The following is a 20,901-nucleotide window of genomic DNA, read 5'->3' as shown; positions in this document are numbered from 1 at the left end:
TCACTTGAGAACCATCAAAAAATTCTACCCTTAGAGACTCAATTGGTCATCATCTAGGCTTTGGAATTTTCAGAAGATCCCCACCCAGATGGTTCCAGTGGCAGACAAGTTTGGGAACCACTGTTATAAGAACACAAAAGATAATAAAAGTGGTTTTTTGTGCACGTGGGAGATGGGGACAGGTTGGATTAGGACAGAGATGGGAAACAGACCTTTCCTTGTGTACTTTTTAATATGGTTTCGATTTTGAACCATGTGAATGTACTAACTATTCAGAAATTAAGTAATAAATGAGTGTAAAAAATCAAACAGTTGCCTCTACCGTGATTTTTTTCCTTTTATTTCTTTTTTATTTTTAAATTATTTTTAAAATTTCAAATATTAAGGGAGTACAAGTGTTTTTGTTACATGGGTGAACTGAATACCATGTTTATTTTTATGACATGGTTCTCATCCAGGGATGAGAACTGCCATTACCATCAACATCAAAAGATGTTTATAATCATATCTTGAAAAAATTCATACTTTCAAGTTTTCTCTATTTTGGCCAAAAGCTATTATCCTTACTTAAGTGCGGTTAATGCATTAAGTGCAGTTGCTACATTACCTGTCTTTGTATACCCAGCAGGAAAGTTTATCACGTGGTGTGGGTGGTGGTCCTTCAAAGTTGGTGATTTTTTCCCAAATGTAGGTTCCATCTCTTGTTCGCAAATTAACAAAATAAAGCTTTTAAAAGATGAGAACACTATTAGCAGACAGGACATTTAAAAATTAAATCTATATCAGAGGAATTTGTGATCCAAATATGAACACTATTGCTTTCTTCTTTTTAAAGAGGTAAGGTTTTTTACCTATTAAAAATTAAAAATTATAGAATAAAAATGAGACAGTGTTTTAGAAGTAAAAATTAAATACAAAGCATACTGAAGTGGAGTTTTCCCATCTGCTTTTGCCTTACATATATCAATTAAATATGTAGTTAATTCTGAAGCAGAAAGACATGGGAGAAGAGAAGACTGTTGTATTTTCAATCTATCTTTAAAACTTTATAATTACGGATTTAAGATTTTCTACATGTATCTTCTTTTTAAAATATTTGTAACTTGTGAGATGAAATGACACATTAAATATTACATTTTGCTGCACTCCTGAATCAAAAGAAAGTATTACTCGATTGCTGTATCCTTTGTCATCATATCCTCCAAAAATGTACAGCTTTCCATTAATGCAAGCACCACAGCTTCCTGACATGGAGGTAGGGAGTTCTCCTTCCATTAGGTGCATTCTCCTGCAGCAAGAATAACACAGAATCCCATAACTTTCCAGAAAGGGAAATAAAATTCCCTTTTAACTCCATGAGTACTTTTTTTCAGTGAACATTGTTACTGCCAATTATAATTAAAATGTAATGGTAGCCAATACAGTAAAAACTCTAAGGAGATCCAGGGTAAAGACTTTTCAACCTGCTGAGGGGAAAAAAAAAAAATCACAAAATTTTCACACACATGACCAGAACTGGGAATTAGTAGAATAAAATAAAGTCTTCAGAGATAGCAGTGGTCTTGAAATCAATGGTAAAGGACAAAGAATGGAAAAGGGAAGGCAGGAGTGGAAAGAAGGAGCCACAGAGAATAAAGCAACGAAAAAAAGGGAAGCAAAACTTTATAAATGTTGCAGTATGTTCTAAGTATGGTCTCAAATTTCCTGAAGACTATGAAAACATTTATAACAGATACTGAGATCAGACATTCTGCAATTTAAAATTACTTACCATAACCCACTATCAATATCATAGGTCCAAATTTCATCATTAGGCAAATATACTTCATTGTCTTCAATAGACTAAAAATACAGAATACATAACATTATATTTATCAATTACATAGCAACAATTAAAGAGTTCCTCAGGATGAGAAAAACTGCAATCAAAATACTACAAAACACAAAATCAGTCTCAAAGATTTTTTTTTCAATATAAAGTAAAATAGATCAAAAGGGAAGGAAAGAAAGATTTTCTAAGAGAAAGTAGAAAAACAATAAAGGTTTAGAATACAAAATAGCAAGTATATGCATCTTAAGAAAAAGACCCAGGGCATTAAACCTCTTTTTAGGATTCTGAGTAAGAGAAAATAGCAAAACAATAAGATTTAGAGCAGAATATTAAAGACTGTAAAGCCAGGAAGACAAGAAATATCAAAAAAGGTCAATACATTTTGGGTGAAGGGAAGTAATTCAGGAAGGAAATTTTTTAAAGATATAATTAAGAGCACTGTATTGGATACCTTGATTCACTAAACATATTTTTTGAGTGCCTACTATATCCAAGGCATAGCATTAGGTGTTCATTAAATCTAGAATATAAGAATCATGATAAATTTAACTAGTCAAAATGACAATTCTGAATTTGAATAATCTCTAAAGAAACTAATAACATAAATAGAATAGTACATTCTGATATCTTTGATGAAAAGAGAAATAAGAATAGCATAACAATCCTATTTATCTTAAGTTAAAAAACTTAGGGGTTAAAATAAATCGTTATACAAATCTGCCTTGATTTCTTAGAATCCATAAAATAATTTGAACATAGCAGTTTAAGAATTTCTAAAACTGTATTATGCACAAATTATTAACATACGAAGTAGATTTAGCTGTTTCTCATTGTTATGTTACTTAAATTTTAAAAATAGTATCTTGACTACCAGGTCAGTCTGTGTCTGTCTGCCTGTCTCTCTCTCTCATACACACACACACAAAACAGAAAACCACTCTATTAATTCCAAGGAAACTTCCACCCATGTCTGACTGAGGAAGCCATATTGGATGGCTAAGTAAACAAATAATTATAAGAAGGGGAGTTAATTGTATAATTTTAAGTTTAATGGCATCAGGCTCCAGTAGCCTCATGTGTACACCTTTACAAAAAAAATTATGAAAATGAAATCTGGCATTATTCTGCTTAAGTCCCTTCAATGGCTCCCTACTACTCTTAAGATAGCCTAAAATTCCTATGATTCTGTACATATGGTACTTGCTATCCCTCCAAACCTCAATTTGCCTTTCACTCATTACACTCTAGTCTTCTTTCAGTTCCTAAACCTCTCCAAGTTCCCTGCAGCAACAGGGCCATTCATCTATTCTGTTCTCTCTTCTTAAGTGAGTAAATGGGTAAGTGAATAACACCTGTTAAGCTGACTGCATGCTCACTTCAGCCTGATTATATTTTTTGAAGTCCCTTTCAGTAATCTTTCAATACAAATGAAGCACAGAATTAAAAAGTTTGGACCTAGTTCCTTCTCACTTTCTCAGGGACTTCACTCCTACATTATCCCTTCTTTTCTACATCATCAAGTTTTCCTTCTCTACTGGATCATTCCTATCAATATCCAAACATGCCTCATCTCATCTTTTTTTTTTTTTTTTTAAAAACTCTCCCTTGACTCTTTCTCTTCCCATTTCTCTGTTCCTTTCATAACTAAACTTCTGTCTCCATTATTTCACCTCTCATTCTCTTATCAACCCAGGCTAGTCTGGCTTCTGAACACATCATTCAACTGAAACTGCTCTTGTCACAGTCAGCCCATAAAGAGAATTAGTGAACTGATTTATCCAGGAATGTAGCCCAGAGAGATGAAAAATACACACACACACACACACATTTTTTAAAGAAGTTCAGCGACAAGGAGAAAGAGAGGAAAGAACTCAATCTAATCAAAACTATATTAGGACACAATGGAGAGAATGGAGAAGACTCAATATTGAAGAGACAAAAGCTGAGTTTTGCAAAATCGATGAAAGCCATTAATTCTAAGATCTACGAAGTCCTAAAAAATTCCAAGCAGGATAAATAAATAGAAATCCATACCTAGGCACATCATAATAAAACTGCAGAACACTAAAGAAAAGGAATATTCTTAAAAACAGCTGTCGATCTAGAACTCTATGCCCAGTGAAAGTATCTTTTAAGATCCAAGGTGAAATAAAGAAATTTTCAGACAAAAACTGAGACAGTTGGCCAATAACAGACCATCATTTAGAGAGAGTCTAATGGATGTACTACTTTAGGAAAAAGGAAAATAATAACAAATTAGAAATCTTAAAGGCAAGAAGGAATGGTATTCTATCAGAAAATGTGTGGGTAAATTTAAACATTAAACAAAGGGATAAACTTTTTTGATACCTAATTTGAGAACAGGCAAGGAAAGGAACAGTACTAACAAAGGAAAGGAGACTTTAAACTTTCTAAGGCACTTGAATTGTATGGGAAGAAGGGAAATTTTTAACTTCGTGAAGTATTCATGTTGAAATAAATAGGTATCAGACGACTACAAATAAATCACATCATTTCTACATAAGCGAAGAGAGAAAAATGGAAAGAGAACAAAAACTAGTCACATAATCCTCAAAACAAGATGAGAAAGAGAAGAAGGAGAAGAGACAAAGAGAGTCAAATGTAAAACCCATCTGATAGAAAAAGTGTGTTAGAATTATATTAAATGAAAATAGGCAAAACTCTCCAGATAAAACACAAGTAATATCAGACTGGATAAAAATAAGATCCAGCTATGTAGTTTGTAGAACACACATATAAAATATAAAGATACACAGTTCCTATCAGGGGTGGAAAAAGAAATGCCATGCAAAATATTAACTAAAAGAAAGCTGGTATAGCAGTATTAATCTTAGCAAAATAGATTTTAAGGAAAATAATATTACCACAGATAAAGAGGGTCATTACAAAGTAATAAAGTATTGGCCAGAAAGATATAACAATTCTAAATTCACATATACTCAAGAAGGTAGCCCACAAATACATACAAAGCAAAAACTGACAGGGCCACAGGGAGAAACTAACAAGTCAACAGAGTTAGAGATTTTAATACCTGTTATAGTAAGTAATAAAACAAGAGATAAAATAATAAGTATATAGGAGACTTGAACAATACAATTAGTAAGGCTGATAAAATGGACATATATAAACTACATCATCCAATAATTAGAATATATATTCTTCATAAGAACGAATAGTATATTTATGAAAATTGACCCCATGTTAGTCCTTACAGAAACCTAAACATATTTGGAAGGACTGGTATCAGATAGATACAGACCACATTTCCTGCGTACAACACAATTAGGTTAGAAATTAATAACAGAAAGCTAACTATAAGAATGCCATTGTTTAGAAATTTAAAATATTTTCCTAAACAACTTATGGGCCAAATAAGAAATAATAATGGAAAGCATAAAATATTTAGAACTATAAAATGATGAAATACCATTTATCAAAACTTGAGGGATGCAGTTAAAGAGGTAATTAGAAGAAAATGTATATTCTTAAATACTTACATTAAAAATCAAAAAGTCTCAAAAAGAATGAGTTAAGCATCTAACTTCAGAAGTTCAAGAAATAAAAAAAAATAATAAACCTACAGAAATTAGGAGAAAATACAAAGAGCAGATATTAATAAAATAGAAAAAATACAAAGAGAGGATCAAGTAAACCAAAAGTTGGTGTTTCAGAAGGCTAATAAACCTGTGGCAGGGTTATTGGAGGGGTTAAAAAAAAAAGGAAGTCACCAATAAGCAATTTTAGGAATGAAAAAGGGGATATACCTACAGTTACTACAAAAATTAAATAGAGGGCATTATGTTCTTTTTTTTTTTTTTTTTTTTGAGACAGAGTCTCACTCTGTTGCCCAGGCTAGAGTGAGTGCCGTGGCATCAGCCTAGCTCACAGCAACCTCAAACTCCTGAGCTTGAGCGATCCTCCTGTCTCAGCCTCCCGAGTAGCTGGGACTACAGGCATGCGCCACTATGCCCGGCTAATTTTTTCTATATATATTTTTAGCTGTCCATATAATTTCTTTCTATTTTTAGTAGAGATGGGGTCTCGCTCTTGCTCAGGCTGGTCTCGAACTCCTGAGCTCAAACGATCCGCCCACCTCGGCCTCCCAGAGTGCTAGGATTACAGGCGTGAGCCACCGCGCCCGGCCTAGAGGGCATTATGAACAACTTATGTTTGTGCCAATGTATTTGAAAACCTAAATGAAACAGATAGACTGGAAGGGGTATGGAGTGGGGAAGAATTGTATCAAGCCTAACTCAAGAAAAAATCGAAAATCTGAACAATCCTGTATCTTTAAATAGATTGACTCAGAGATTTAAAACCTCCTCAACAAAGTAAGTACCAGGCTCAGATAGCTTTACAGATGAGTTCTACGAAACATTCGAAGAACAAATAATCCAATCATACAAAAATTATTCCAGAATATAAAAGGAACACTATCCAATTCACTTATAAACATAGCCACAAAAATCCTAAAAAATAATTAATAAGCAGGCTCCAGCAATATATAAAAAAGATACTCTCTAAAATTCTCCAGAACTCTCTAAAATTCAGCATCACTCATTGAAAATCAGATAGAAGGGAACTTCCTTAATTTGATAAAAACTGTCTACAAAAAATCAAACAAGTTCATCTGTATTTCCACAAATAACAAGATTTCATTCCTTTTTACGGCTGAATAGTATGCTATTGTGTGTAAACACATACCACATTTTCTTTAATCCATTCATCTGATGTTGGACACCTAGATTGATTCTATATCTTGGTTATCAAGACTAGTGTTGCAATAAACATATGGGTGTAGATATCTCTTTTATATAATGATTTCATTTTCTTTGGATATCTATCCAGTACTGGGATTGCTGGATCATATGATAGTTCTATTTTTAATTTTTTGAGGAACCTCCATACGGTTTTTCATAATGGCTGTACTAATTTACATTCCCACCAACAGTGTGTAAGAGTTCCCTCTTCTCTACATCCTCACCAGTATTTGTTATTTTTTTGTCTTTTTGATAACAGTCATTCTAGTTTGGGTGAGGTGATACCTCATAGTGGTTTTGATTTGCATTTATTTGCATTTCCCTGATGAGTAGTGATGTTAAACATTTTTCCAAATACTTCTTGGCCGTTTAAACCCTAAAGCAAACATCAAATCTAATCGTTAAATGTTGAAGCAATTTTTTGAGATTAAAAACAAGAAAAAAATAGCTTCTATTTAACATTGTACTTTAGGTTCACCAGTACAATGAAGAAAAGGAAATTAAAAAAATAAAGATTAGAATGGAAGAAACAAAACTGTCACCATTTGCAGATTATGACTATCTACATAGGAATGAAAAAGAAAATTAACAGATAAATTATGAGAATTAATGAAAGTTGAGAAAGCTTGCCAGAATAACAATAATTCAAAAGTCCATTATATTTCAAAACACCAGCAACAATCAGGAAATTTAATTTTATAAAATTCATAATTGAAATAAAAAACATAGAGGCTAAGAATAAACCTAAGATATACAAGATCCTTATAAAAACAACTATCAAACTTTATTGAAAGACATCAAAAAGTTCTACTAAATATTTTAGACAGATATACTATATAATTGGATTAGAAAACTTAATTCCATAACATGTCAATCTCCCCCAAATGATCTAAAGATTGAATACAGTAATGAATAAAATCCAAATTGGGGATTTTGTGGAGTTTGACAATCTTGTTCAAAAGTATATACAAATGGTACAGTGCTGTGGAAAACGATTTGGTGGTTTCTTGAAAAGATAAATGTAGAATAACCATATGATCCAGCGATTCCACTCCTAAGTACCCAAAAGACTGAAAATGGAGACTCAGTTACTAGTACACAATGTTCAAAGCAGCATAATCCACAATAGACAAAAGGTGGAAACAACTCAAGTGTCCATCAACAGATGAATGGCTAAACACAATGTGGTACATACATACAATGTAATATTATTCAGCTGCAAAAAGGAATGAAGTTCTGATACATACCACAACATGGATGAACCTTGAAAACATGCTCAGTAAAATAAGCCAGACACAAAAAGACAAATATTATATGATTCCATTCATATGAAATATCTAGAAAAAAAGCAAATTCAGACACAGAAAGTAGATCAGAGATTACCAGGGACTAAGGGGAGAGAGAATGGGACTGTATTACATGATAGGTACAGAGTGCCTATTTCGAGTAATGAAAAATTTTGGAACTAGATAGTGATGATGGTTTTATAACATTGTGAATACAATTAATGCCACCAAATTATACATTTAAATATAGTTAAAATGGCAAATTTTATGTTTTATATATTTTGCTATAATAAATATTTAAAAATTATGCAAAAGAATAAAAGGCCCAAATAACCAAAATACTCCTGAAGAAGAAGATAGAGTGGGGATGGGGTTTTCACTACCCAGCATTTAGACTTCTAATAAAGGTATTATAATTTAGAATGTGTATTTCTGTCACAAGAATAAACAAATAGACTAAGTGAAAGCATAAAGAACCTAGAAACAGATCACACATCCATGTAAATTTAATGTATGACAGATTGTGTTTGCAGGTTAGTAGGAAAAGGAGGGGATATATAACACTAGGACAAGTGGTTATCCACATGGAAAATATAATGAAACTGGATCCCTACCTTCAACCAACCAACCAAACAAAAAAATCTAGGTTATGAAAAGATTTAAACATGGAAGGCAAAACTGAAAAATGTTTAAAAGACAATATTGGAGACCTTATGGCCTCCATGTAGGAAAAAATGTCTTAAAAACACAAAGCAGTATCAAAAAGATTGAAATTGCATTAAAATTAATAACTTCTGTTCAACAAAAGAATTATCAAGAAATACAAAGACAAGTTATAAACTGAAAAGATATATTCAACTTATATAACTATATTTTTAAAAAATTCATATGAATCGGGAAAAAAAAGACAAATAACCCAATAGAAAAATGAGCAAAAGACATGAACCAGCATTTTTATAGAAACGTGAATAAGTTATGAAAAGACATTCAACTTTATCAGTAATCAAGGAAATGAAAACAAAAACCACATTGAAATACGATGTCACACTCACTGGATTGGCAAATAATTTAAGGCCAGATGGTTCCAAATGTTGTCAAGGATGTGGAGCAACGATGCGGCTCGTGGGAGTCTTAGTTGATACAAATATTTTGGCAACAGTCTGACATTTCCAGGTAAATTTGAACATGTGCATACCAAGTGACCCAGCATTTCATTTCTTGGTATATGCCCTATGTACAGGATCTTATGCATGTATAGTAGAAGGCATGTTATAAGAATGCTTATAATAGCAACAAATTAGAAACATTCAAATATTCACCAATAGTGGAATGGATAAATAAATAAATCACAGTAAATTCACACAATAGAATGTTATACAGGATACACATTAAATGAGTGAATCCAGAAATGGTTTAACAACAGGCACCACAGGTACTGACCAGTCATAATGGACACTAAGTATTATAATAATAGGTGCAGCCACACAAGTGCATACCAGCTAAATATAAGCAATGTATGAATCTAAAAACGAAAAGAATTAAGTCACAAAAGAAAATATATGCTATGATTCCAAAACCAAATAATATATTGTTTAGTGATACACGTATGGGAAAACTATAGAGAAAAGAGTGATTAGTAAGTTTAAGGTAGTGGTAACCCATGGGAGTGGGGGTGAAGGCAGCAATGCAATCAATGAAGGATAAACAGAAAGCTTCTAAGGTACTGGTTGTAGTCTATTTCTTAAATCTGGAGGGTAAACAGATGCTTACCTTTAAACAATACTTATTTCATACATTCTTTTGTACAAAATGCATATATTTCAATTTAAAAATTAACTAAATAAAATTTTAAGAAATGAATATTATGATCACAGAATCATCATTATGTAAACTCTGCCAGTAGAACAGGTCTGAAGTCACTGCTGAGCACTACACTGCAGCTTGTGGCACTGCCTTTTTTGCCAGGGACCTTCATCTTCCTAAACTCTGTTGCAGGGTAAGAATCTTCTAGAGGTCCTGGTTTTTTACATTTTTATTCCCAAGTCCAAATCTAGCACAGATTCATCTAACCAAGTCCAAGCCACTTGCTCACAACCCGGCTACAAGTGAGGCTGGAAAAGTTAGCACCTGGCTTTCAAGTTCTTTTTACTGAGTATTTACCATGAGCTATAACCAGTTCTAGACACTGGGGATACAATAGGGAACAAACTACCTATCTTTATAGAACTTACATTTTATGGGGATAGGTAGGAGTTAGTTAGACAACTAAAATAAATACCTGACAAGACTCACTCATTGGGGGAATACCACAAATACAGAAGGAGGTTCAGATTTTGGGCAGCTAAAGAGAATGATAAATGTCTTCTATCTGACATAGATGGCCTATGTTACCATTTATGAATGTATACAGTGGAAGTATTAGGTTAAAGAGAATATACACGCAAGGCTTTTGGACACACTGCTAAATTCCTCCTCAAAAATGTTACGCAAATTTGTACTCCCATTACCAGTGTATTGGTAAATCATTTCCCCATGCTGTTCCCCTAAATTCTTTTTAATCTTTCCAAATTAGAGAGAATCTTTGCAAATTGTTATTTTCAGCTGGGTTTTCTGTTTGGTTTTTTGTGTGTTTTTGTGCTTTTTTTTTAAGAGACAGGATCTCACTCTGTCACCCAGGCTGGAGTACAGTGAAGCCCCAAATTCCTGGGCTCAAGCAATCCTCCTGCTTCAGCCTCTGAGGTAGCTGGGACTACAGGCATGCACCAACACACCTGGCTAATGGATTTGATTCATATTATATTTGTATTTCTTATTTGTAAATTGCACTTATCCCTCCTTTTTCAATGGGGATACCGACACTTTTATTTTTATAGGACTTTTGTTTTTCATATGTGGTGCAAATATTTTTCCATTTATCATTGCCTTCTCATTTTCTGATGTTTAAAAATGTTTTTAATTTTTTTAAAGTTTGATCTGCCAATCTTTTCCTTCATAGTCTTTTCCCCAACTCAAGATTTTACAAGTCATATATTTTCTTCCAGTATTGTATAGCTCAGTTTTTTTATAACTCTTCAATCTCAAGTCTCCAATATTATTTTGCTTTAGCTGTCCTAGGACCATTTATTGCATAAGTGATTGTTTTTCCAGATTTGAAATGATATCTTTTAAATACAAAAGAGTCTTGTATGCTTTGCTGTTACTAAATTCTCTCCCATTCCATCATGCTATCTCTACTTGCATCAGGACCATTGGTTTAATTATTATAGTACTGTGACATGTTTTAAAATCTGACACCATAAGCCTCCCATCTTCATTCTTTTCATTTTCTAAATTTATCTTCCTTCCCTTTAAGTCCATTTCCATAACAGAAACATGTAGTTAAGCATATTTATACAGGTATTGTCTATAAGAAAAGATTCAGAGCAAAATGTATTAGTATCAGTTGTAATACAGAAATAAAATTGTTCAAATGATTCAGGCCATCGAGGAAAGCATGTCATCTGCAAACATGCCAAGACATTGAGTTTTTCCTCCAAAATCTGGGAAAACTACTCACAACTTTTAATGTTCCCAGTAGGAACACTAAAGTCTGTGTGAATTCCAGTAATGTGGAAAGGATATAGAAGAACTAAGAGCAAAAGAATATTCTGGCACTGATTAGAATCAACCACTTTTTTTAGACATTACCATTCTTACCTCTACAGATGGGGCTATCTTCAAATATAATGTCCTTTAGAGTATGTTCGACAATAGAGCAATAAGTAATTTAGACAGATATCAGTGAGATTTAGAATACACGTTTGCCAATTGTGTTCAGGAGGAAAATTGTGACTGGAATATATATATAATCTGGAATCATCTGATCATTATTCTTAACTACTGACTACTGGAATATCTCTGGATTCCAGGGCCTTTTAGTTACCTTCTGTTCAGACAGACCTGACTAAAACAATTGTTGGAAGGATACTACTTTTTCTCATGATATATCGTGTCTTTCTTTTTGCCTCCTACTCTCCCTTTCCTTCACTTATGCCTTAGACATTGTTCAACTGCTGATAATTCGTGGAATTTTAAAAAGTAGTAGATTCAGGATCTAAAGCTGTGTTCCATTTTCCAGGGCGTTCTTTATGGCATCTCTGATTGGATTAACGTATAGTAGCAAGAGAAGTATTTCAATAAAAGCCACTTGAAGAATTGAAATTTTATCAATTGTACAATTTTCAGGATCAAAATGATATGTAAAAAATGCAGACATTTCATTTATGGGCCCAGAAGCAATCTATACAGATCCTTCTGTAGTTCGTAAGCATGATGATTGGGTTTTTGTGCTCATGTGTGAGATGTGCCTCCCTCAAACCTTGTTACCACGTCAGCACATTATCTGTCTGATGTGAGAGAAAAAAATGTTTTAATCTATATAGATGTGAGATATTACAGGTTACTATTTTAAGTGAATCTTTTCACTTGACTTTTACAATATGAGAATCAATATAGCATCTGAAGTTTGACACCTCTATATCTTCAAGCAGTAGAGCTCAAAAACAATCAAAATATTTCTTATGTATACAACCATCACTATAACCAGACTATTTTTTTTCATGAAGAATAAATGGTGGAAATGTTAGACATTAAGAAAGCATAATCACCTAGTTTATTTAGTTTATCATTAAAAAATTACCTTTGCAAATCCCATATATCTAGGTTGGTATCTCCTGCCAGATCTGGAGGTCAAATGGTCATTAAATTTACTTACTCTCATTGACTCATTGTCTTTATTTATAAAATGGGGATCTTACCTACTTTACAGAGTTATAGTAAGAATATATAATATTAGGGATATGAAAGTTCGTAGCATATGCCAAATATAGTAGGCACTCAAAGGTTAGTTCTAATTTTCCCATACTGATACTGCACTAAATTAAGAACACACAAAACAACAACAAAAAATACCAACTTGGATCTGAGAATTAGTTAACACACAGAGTACAGGCATACCTCGTTTTATTGCGCTTTGCTTTATTGTGCTTCATAGGTATCGTTTTTTATAAATCGAAGGTTTGTGGCAACCTTGTGTTGAATAAGTCTATTGGCACCATTTTTCCAATAGCATGTGCTTGCTTTTTGTCTGTGTGTCACATTTTGGCAATTTTCAAAATATTTCAAACTTTTCCATCATTACTATTGTATCTGTTAAGGTGATCTGTGATCAGTGATCTTTTGATGTTCTATTGTAATTGTTTTGGGAAGCCCTGAACCATGCCCATAGAAAACAGCAAACTTAATCAATAAATGTTACATGTGTTCTGTCTGTTCTGCTGACCAAGGATTTCCCTGTCTCTCTCCCTCTCCTTGGACCTCCCTATTCCCTGAGACACAACAGTAATGAAATTAGGCCAATTAATGACCCTAAAATGGCCTTAGTGCTCAAACGAAAGGAACAGTTGCACATCTCTCACCTTACATCAAAAGCTAGAAGTAATTAAGCTTAGTGAGGAAGGCATGTCAAATGCTAGGCCTCTTGTGCCAGTTAGCCATGTGGTGAATGCAAAGGAAAAGTTCTTGAAGGCAATTAAAAGTGCTATTCTAGTGAACATATGAATAATATGAAAGCAAAACAGCCTTATTGCTAATGTGGAGAAAGTTTCAGTGGTCTAGATAGAGGATCAAACCAGCCACAATATTCCTTTAGGCCGAAGCCAAAGCCAGAACAAGGCCCTAACTCTCTTCCATTCTATGAAGGCTGAGAGAGGTGAAGAAGCTGCAGAAGAAAAGTTTGAAACTAGCAAATGTTGGTTTATGAGGTTTAAGAAGCTGTCTCCATAACATAAAAGTGCAAGGTGAAGCAAGGGCTGATGCAGAAGCTGCAAGTTATCCAGAAGATCTATTATAGCTAAAGATTATTGAGGAAGGTAGCTACGCTAAACAACAGATTTTCAATGCGGATGAAACAGCCTTAGATTGGAAGAAGATGCCATTTAGGACTTTCATATATAGAGAGAAGACAATGCCTGGCTTCAAAGCTTCAAAGGACAGGCCGACTCGATTGGGGCTATTGCAGCAAGTGACTTAAAGCAAATGCTCAGTTGCAATTCTGAAAATCCTAAGGCCCTTAAGAATTATGCTAAATCTATTCTGCCTGTGCAGTAGAGTGAACAACAAAGCCTGGATGACCACATATCTGTTCACAACACGGTTTATTGAATAGTTCAAGCCCACTGTTGAGACCTAATGCTCAGACAAAAAGGTTCCTTTCAAAATATCACTGTTCATTGACAATGCACCCAGTCACTCAAGAGCTCCGATGGAGACAAATCTGAGATTAGTGTTGTTTTCATGCCTGCTAACACAACATCCATCATTCTGCAGCTCACGGATCAAGGAGTACTTTTGACTTTTGAGTCTTATTATTTAAGAAATACATTTTTGTAAGACAATAGCTGCCAGAGATAGTGATTCCTCCGATGGATCTAGGCAAAGTAAACTGAAAACCTTCTAGGAAAGATTTACCATTCTACATGGCATTAAGAACATTGGTGATTAATGGGAGGAGGTCAAAATACCAACATTAGCAGGAGTTTGGAAGAAGCTGATTCCAGCCCTTATGGATGACTTTGAGATGTTCAAGACATCAGTGGATGAAGTAACTGCAGATGTGGTGGAAAGAGCAAGAGAACTAGAATTAGAAGTGGAGCCTGAAGATGTGACTTAATTGCTGCAATCTTACTATCAAACTTGAATGGATGAGGAGTTGCTTTCTTACAGATGAGCAAATTAAGTGGTTTCTTGAGATGGAATCTACTGTTGGTGAAAGTGCTATGAACATTGTTGAAACAACAACAAAGGATTTAGAATATTACATAAACTTAGTTGATAAAGCATCAGCAGTTTCAGAGGATTGACATCAATTTTGAAAGAAGTTTTACTGTGGGTAAAATGTTATCAAGCAGCATCATCACATGCTACAGAGAAAACTCAGGAAAGGAAGAGTCGATTGATGTGGCAAGCTGCACTGTAGCCTTATTTTAAGACATTTCCACAGCCATCCCGCCCTTCAGCAATCACCACCCTGATCAGTCAGCAGTCGTCAACATGAAGGCAAGACTCTCCTCTCCACTAGCAAAAAGATTAGGACTCACTGAAGGCTCAGATGATTGTAGCATTTTTTAAGCAGTGAGGTTTTCAGAATCAAGTATGTACATTGCTTTCTTAGACACAAATATGTACGTTGTTTTTCAGACATAATGCTATTGCGAACTTAACAGTACACACAGTATAAACATAACTTTATATGCACTAGGAAGCCAAAAAATTCACGACTCGCTTTATTCCGGTAGTCTGGGACCCAACCCGCAATATCTCCGAGGTATGCCTGTATGTACTTCATTTCAGTGTGATTCAGTCAGGTGACAGGTCTGTCATATAGTATTAACAGTATGGAGACAGAAGAGGAAGGTTCCACTTCCAGTAGGACTTCCAGATGGCTTTTTTTTTAAATCTGAAAACTAAGGAGTTGACATATAGTATTCCTGAATTGTTTTCCAGCTTTACGATTCTTGCTTCTATAACCCTATGATTATGGAAGCAAAACCAACACACATATATTAAACCCTTCATTATAATACTCTTTAGTATATTATTGCTAATACGAATCTACTTCGAGACTAGAGAAAAAAATTCATATTCATTAGTAAAGAAACACCACTAAAAATAGCTTAGAAATATTTAAATGCTTCAGTGATTTCGATATTTTATTTCAAATCGCGCCGTGGGAATAAAGAAATATAAACACAATAACACAGCACGGCGTCCCCGGGTCCTTTTAAGCCTGCGCCAGTGCGGAAAGATAATTAATCGCGCTGTAACTGACTTTGTATTGGGCAAACCGGGGTCGCTGGACGGCTGGGGGAGGGGAGACGGGGCGTGGGAAGAGGCCTGGAAGGGGGTGTGAAGGTTCCCCAGCCGAAGCAACGGCGGGACGGCGGCCAGCCCCGGCGCGGCTGGGGGGCGGCCGCCGGCGGAGGGGCGGGCGGGGCGCGGGAGGCGCCGGGCGCGCCAGGCCCGGGCCGCTGCCTCGGGAGCGGGTGTGGGCGGGCACTCTGCGTCCGCTCGGACCGAGGGGCCGGCGGGCTCCCGGCGAGTCCGCCCCGTCCCGCCTCTTCCCCTTACCACGTAGCCCCCCCACACGTAGAGGAAGTTTCCGTCCACCACGGCGCAGTGGCCGCTGCGCTCCTCCGCCACGCAGAACAGCTGCGAGTCCGCCATCCGTGCGGCGCGGGCCCTGCCCACCGAGCGGCCTCTCCTCCCGTCCCGACTCGTCCACGCACGAACGGAACGCGTCGAGGGTCGAGATTGGTGGGAAGGCGGAACCAGTGCGTCTGCGCCGCCTCGCAGCTCTCTCGCTCGCTCGCTCGCTCGGGAAGCCGAGCCAAGGGCGGTGTGGCCGGGAGGGATGTCTTGGCTCCTAGCAGGAGGAAGGGGCCTTGACTTCCAGGAGGCCTGCTGCGCTCAGACTTCCTCTCGCTTGGAATCGTGTTGTTTTGGGACTACAACCTCATTCAGTAGTCAGTCTATAATCAAATTCCTTGGTTCTCTCAAAATGACTTTCTACAGTTGGTTTGGCCAGCATTGCATTGTATTTGGCTGTTATGCCTCACAAGACTTTTTTTTATGTCTTTGTTAATCTAGAATATTTTCTCTCTTATGTCATGATTTGTTAAATTGGGTTAGTTTCCTTATTTTCCTATAGCCATCCCACCTTCTGGGTTTGTCTGATTGCTTCCTCAGTGTGCTTTTTCATTAACTTATGCACCCTTCTCCCATATTTATTTTAGACTAGAAGCAGTATCTAAAGGCTTTATTAGATTGTGGTTCAGCTTCGTTCAAGAATGCTACGTATTACATCACCTTAGAAAGCATTTAAGTCTGGTGCACTTTAGTGAACTATTTCTTTTTGACAGTGTAAGTAAACACGTTTCCTCCTTACGAAAAAGGAAGCATATTATATGCAATGTCTATAACTTGCTCTTTTCACTTAACAATGTATCTATCATTCCATGTCAGTGTATATCAATCTTCCTCAGTCCTTTCTATGGCTTCACAGCACTCCATTGAGTGGATGTGTTATATAGTTTATTCAATCAGGTCCTTATTGATGGACATAATGGTTATTTCCAGTTTTTTGCTATCACAAATAATGCTACAATAAATAACATTATGCATATCTTATTTTGTATTTTTACAAGTATGGGTTTGGGGTAGAGTTCTAGAAATGGAATTGCTGGGTCAGAGGATAAATGCGTTTGTAATTTTGCTAGGTGTAGCTGAACGTCTCTCAATAGAAGTTTTGTCAACATCAGCAATGTACGACAGTGACTGCTTAACAGAATATGTTGTTAAACTCCTGGGGGCTAATCCAAAACATTTGAAATAGTATCTTGGTGAAGTCCTTTGGAATGTTAGCTTTATGCAAGGGATTTTCTATTAGACTTCATACCTTGGGTAGTCTCTACACTTTATCTCCTGTCACCTGAACTCTGTGAGGTGGTGAAAATAAATGAGTCTTGGTGTTTGAGTAAATGACCTCAATGGGAAAGCCAAATTTTGTCCTTTACTTACCTTCTGATTTCCCATTTTTAAAAAGATATTTGGTCCTGCTTCTTTTTTTCCTTCTGGGTATTCTTTACTTTTTTGCTGGCTTGTTGATATATTTTTAACATTGGCTTTTATATTTGATCAAAATTTTTAGTATTTTTTAAAGTGAGGATTGTTCAGGATATCTCGTCTGCCATATTGGTATAGAAGTCTAACTATCAAGTTCTCTCTTTTTTATTTATCATATATATATCGGACTCACTTCACCTAGATACTTCCTATTCATTCTTCAGCTTTCAGTTTAAACATTGTCTCTAGAGAAGTTCACTGTCTAGATTAGGTCTACTTGTTATATGCTCTCATAGTACTCTAAACTTCATAACACACTTCTGGTACCTGTAGTTATATTTGTTATATTCCCTGATGCATTATAAGCTCCATTGAGAGCAGAGATACTGTGTTTCTTGTTCAGTGATATATCTGTAGTATCAATTACAGTCCGTTTGTTATTAGGTACTTACTAAGTCCCTTAGACTAAATATATTCCAGTTTACAAGAAAAGATGAAATTCTGAACCAAAGGCTATATAATTCTAGAGATGAAAACGATAGATGCATATAAGAATGTTAAAGAGACAGAATCAACAAGATACAGAACAGCAGCTCTTACCCTGGGATATATGGACTCCTAAATGCCATAGGGGATTCAGAACCTATAAATGTGTGTGTGCTCTTTCTTTTTTCCTAGGAGAAAAGACCTATAGCTCTTATCTAGTTTTCAAAGAGGAGAAGATCTGAAGCTTTTATCAGATTTGTCTTGTGGAGCAAGAGAATAGATGAAGTCAAGGTGACTTCAATTTTTTAACTTGGGCTCTGGTAAGATAGTAGTGCTATTCTCAGCATATATAAAACACTGACTTTAGTTTTGACTTGTTGATTAGAAAGTGTCTGTGGAACATACATATGGAGATTTCCAGGCAGTAGCTAGAGTAGTCTGGAGTTCATTACCTGTTTAGTTTAGAGATGAAGCTATTGGAGTCATCATTATACAGACAAGTTTGTGGGAGGCCTGGGCATGGATAAGATTTCCCAAAGAGAGTATGTGGAGTAAGAAGACTAGAAGGCCTTGGGAATATGAACATTTCAGTAGAAGAAAAAAGAAAGGAAGATAAGGATCAACCAGAGCGAGGGACAACCAGGAAACTGTAGTACCATGGAAGCAAGAAAAGAAACTGTTTTAATAATGGTCAACAGGGTCAGAGACCTTGGAGAAATCAAGTAAGGATGAGGGCTGAAAAGTTACCATTGGATGTGGAAATTAAAAAGGTCATTGATGAAACCATAATGACAGGCTGAGCATGGTGGCTCACACCTGTAATCCCAACCCTTTGGGAGGCCCAGGTGGAGAGGTCACTTGAGTCCAGGAGTTAGAGACCAGCCTGGGCAACATAGTGAGACTTCATCTCTACAAAAAATAAAAAAATTAGCCAGGTGTGGTGGTGCACACCTACAGTCCCAGCTACTCAAGAGGCTGAGGCAGGAGGATTGCTTGAGCCCAGGAGACTGGAGTGAGCCATGATCACTACACTGCACTCCAGCCTGGGTGACAAAATGAGACCCTGTCTCTAAAAAAAAAAAAAAGAGAGAGAGAAGAAAAAAAAAAGGAGTGGGTAGGGAGAGGGGACTGATGGGAAGGAGTACAAGGGAATGTTCTGGAGGGATGGAAATGTTCTATATCTTGACTGGGGTAGTGGTTACATCGTTGTATATGTTTATCAAAATGCATTAAACTGCATAGAGATACGTGCATTTTACTTAATGTAAACTATGCCTCAATAATATATGTATTTTTAAAGTCCTCACTTGATCACTTTATTGTTACTAGTAATATTGGTATTGTATTTTTGAAATGGAGCACTTGTCCTCCTGGAGTGTAGTGGGGTCTGTAGACCAGAGAACAGACAGTTGCAACACTGTGCAGTATGTGTGAAGGTAGCAAAAATTTGGGGCACCTTAGGGTTACAAAGTAGGGCCTTTAACTCAGATTTGGGGGAGACAGGGAAGGTTCCTGAGAGAAAGTAAAGTTTAAGCTAAGAACTGAAAGATGAGTGGAATTGTTCAGGCAAATGGAGTGGAAGAGAGAGTGATGTGTTCCTGGCAGAAGGAACTGGAGAGGAAGAGATGACCTGTGCACTTTATTTTGATATGGAGAGATTTTGAAGCACTTTAGGGAAGTGACATGGTAAGAATTATGTTTTAGAAGGTTTATTCTAATGGCAAGATTGGAGGCAAAGAGACCAGTTAGCAGGTCAGTCACTGCTGGCCAGAGATGCTAGTGTCCTCAGTGAGGGGCCTGGCCGTGAAGATAGACGTGAACAGATTTGAGAGAAACTAAAAGGTAGAACCACAGGGAATTGGTGACTGACTGGTTTATGGGGGAGGATGCCCTAGTTTACTAGCTGGGTCACTGGGTGGAAGGTGGGTGGGGCCCTTTGCCAGATTAGTGAACAAACCCCCCCAAAACAGAACTGTGTTCAAAAATCACTTTTCTCTGTGACATAACGTTACCAATTTAATATATAATTAGGTCTATTAGTTTTAGTATGCTTTCAATTTTGTTTACTTTTTCTTTTCTATGTTTTTGAATATGTAAAACATATACATGGGTCAAAATCTCACTATAAAGAAAGATTTCGCTTTCATCTCCTTACAATTCAATCATTTTTATAGTGTCTAGTTTAACCATCTAGAGACTTTTTCAATGCAAAAACAAATAAAGATGTACATATATTTTTGTTCTTTTCTCCTTTGCTAAACTTTGCTTTTTTTTTTTTTTTTTAAGAGACCAGGTCTTGCTCTGTCACCCAGGCAAACTCCTGGGCCCTGGGCTCAAGCGACCCACCTGCCTCGGCCTCCCAAGTAGCTGAAACTACAGGCAGAGCACCACTCCTGGCTCCTTTTTAAAATTTTTTTAAAGCTTAACCACATATCCTGGAGGTCACTGTGTTAGGGTGGAAAACCTAGTAGGTGTTCATGGCATGGGTGGAGAAAGATTTCTCACACAGAGATTAAGATATAAAAGTAAAATTTATTTTAGCCTTTAGAAGGACAGAGAGAATGAGAGAGAGAGAGAGAGAAAGGGGGGAGGGGAATAGAGTAGGGAGATGGTGTGGCATCCCAAAGAAAGAGAAGGGAGATGCCAGCAGCTAGGCCAAGTGGCTTGCTATTTTTATGGGGATGAAGAGAAAAATAGTTAATTGTTGTGACTTGCTGTATCCACTCCTCTTCTTAACTACAGGCAGATAATGGAATCTGCTGTGTGAAACTGCTGCATCCATCTGTTCCCTTTGCTTTAGGGATAAAGTGACCTTGCCCTTAAGATATGATTTTGGGCTGGGTTCCATGTCTGGAGA

General features: G+C 36.2%; 1 protein-coding gene and 1 non-coding gene across 2 annotated transcripts in view; one reads left to right on the top strand and one right to left on the bottom strand.

Annotated features, from left to right (window-relative positions):
• Window positions 1-16,160, bottom strand: part of KLHDC1 (kelch domain containing 1) — a 47,152-nt gene extending 30,992 nt beyond the window's left edge. Inside the window, exons 1-4 of the mRNA XM_069464673.1 lie at window positions 16,065-16,160; window positions 1,772-1,842; window positions 1,171-1,288; window positions 608-726 (exon numbers count right to left, since the gene is read on the bottom strand). Of these exons, the coding sequence (XP_069320774.1) occupies window positions 608-726; window positions 1,171-1,288; window positions 1,772-1,842; window positions 16,065-16,160 (404 nt within the window). The remainder of the gene's footprint in view (window positions 1-607; window positions 727-1,170; window positions 1,289-1,771; window positions 1,843-16,064) is intronic.
• LOC138381223 (small nucleolar RNA U13) lies at window positions 12,186-12,289 on the top strand. Its single transcript, XR_011233133.1, has one exon. It is a non-coding gene; the product is annotated as a small nucleolar RNA U13 (small nucleolar RNA).
• Window positions 16,161-20,901: the final 4,741 nt, after the last annotated feature.

This window comes from Eulemur rufifrons, chromosome 2 (genome assembly GCF_041146395.1).
Source record: "Eulemur rufifrons isolate Redbay chromosome 2, OSU_ERuf_1, whole genome shotgun sequence".
Taxonomy (NCBI): domain Eukaryota; kingdom Metazoa; phylum Chordata; class Mammalia; order Primates; family Lemuridae; genus Eulemur; species Eulemur rufifrons.
Note: the sequence above shows the minus strand (reverse complement) of the source record. Positions and strands in the feature narration are given on the sequence as shown.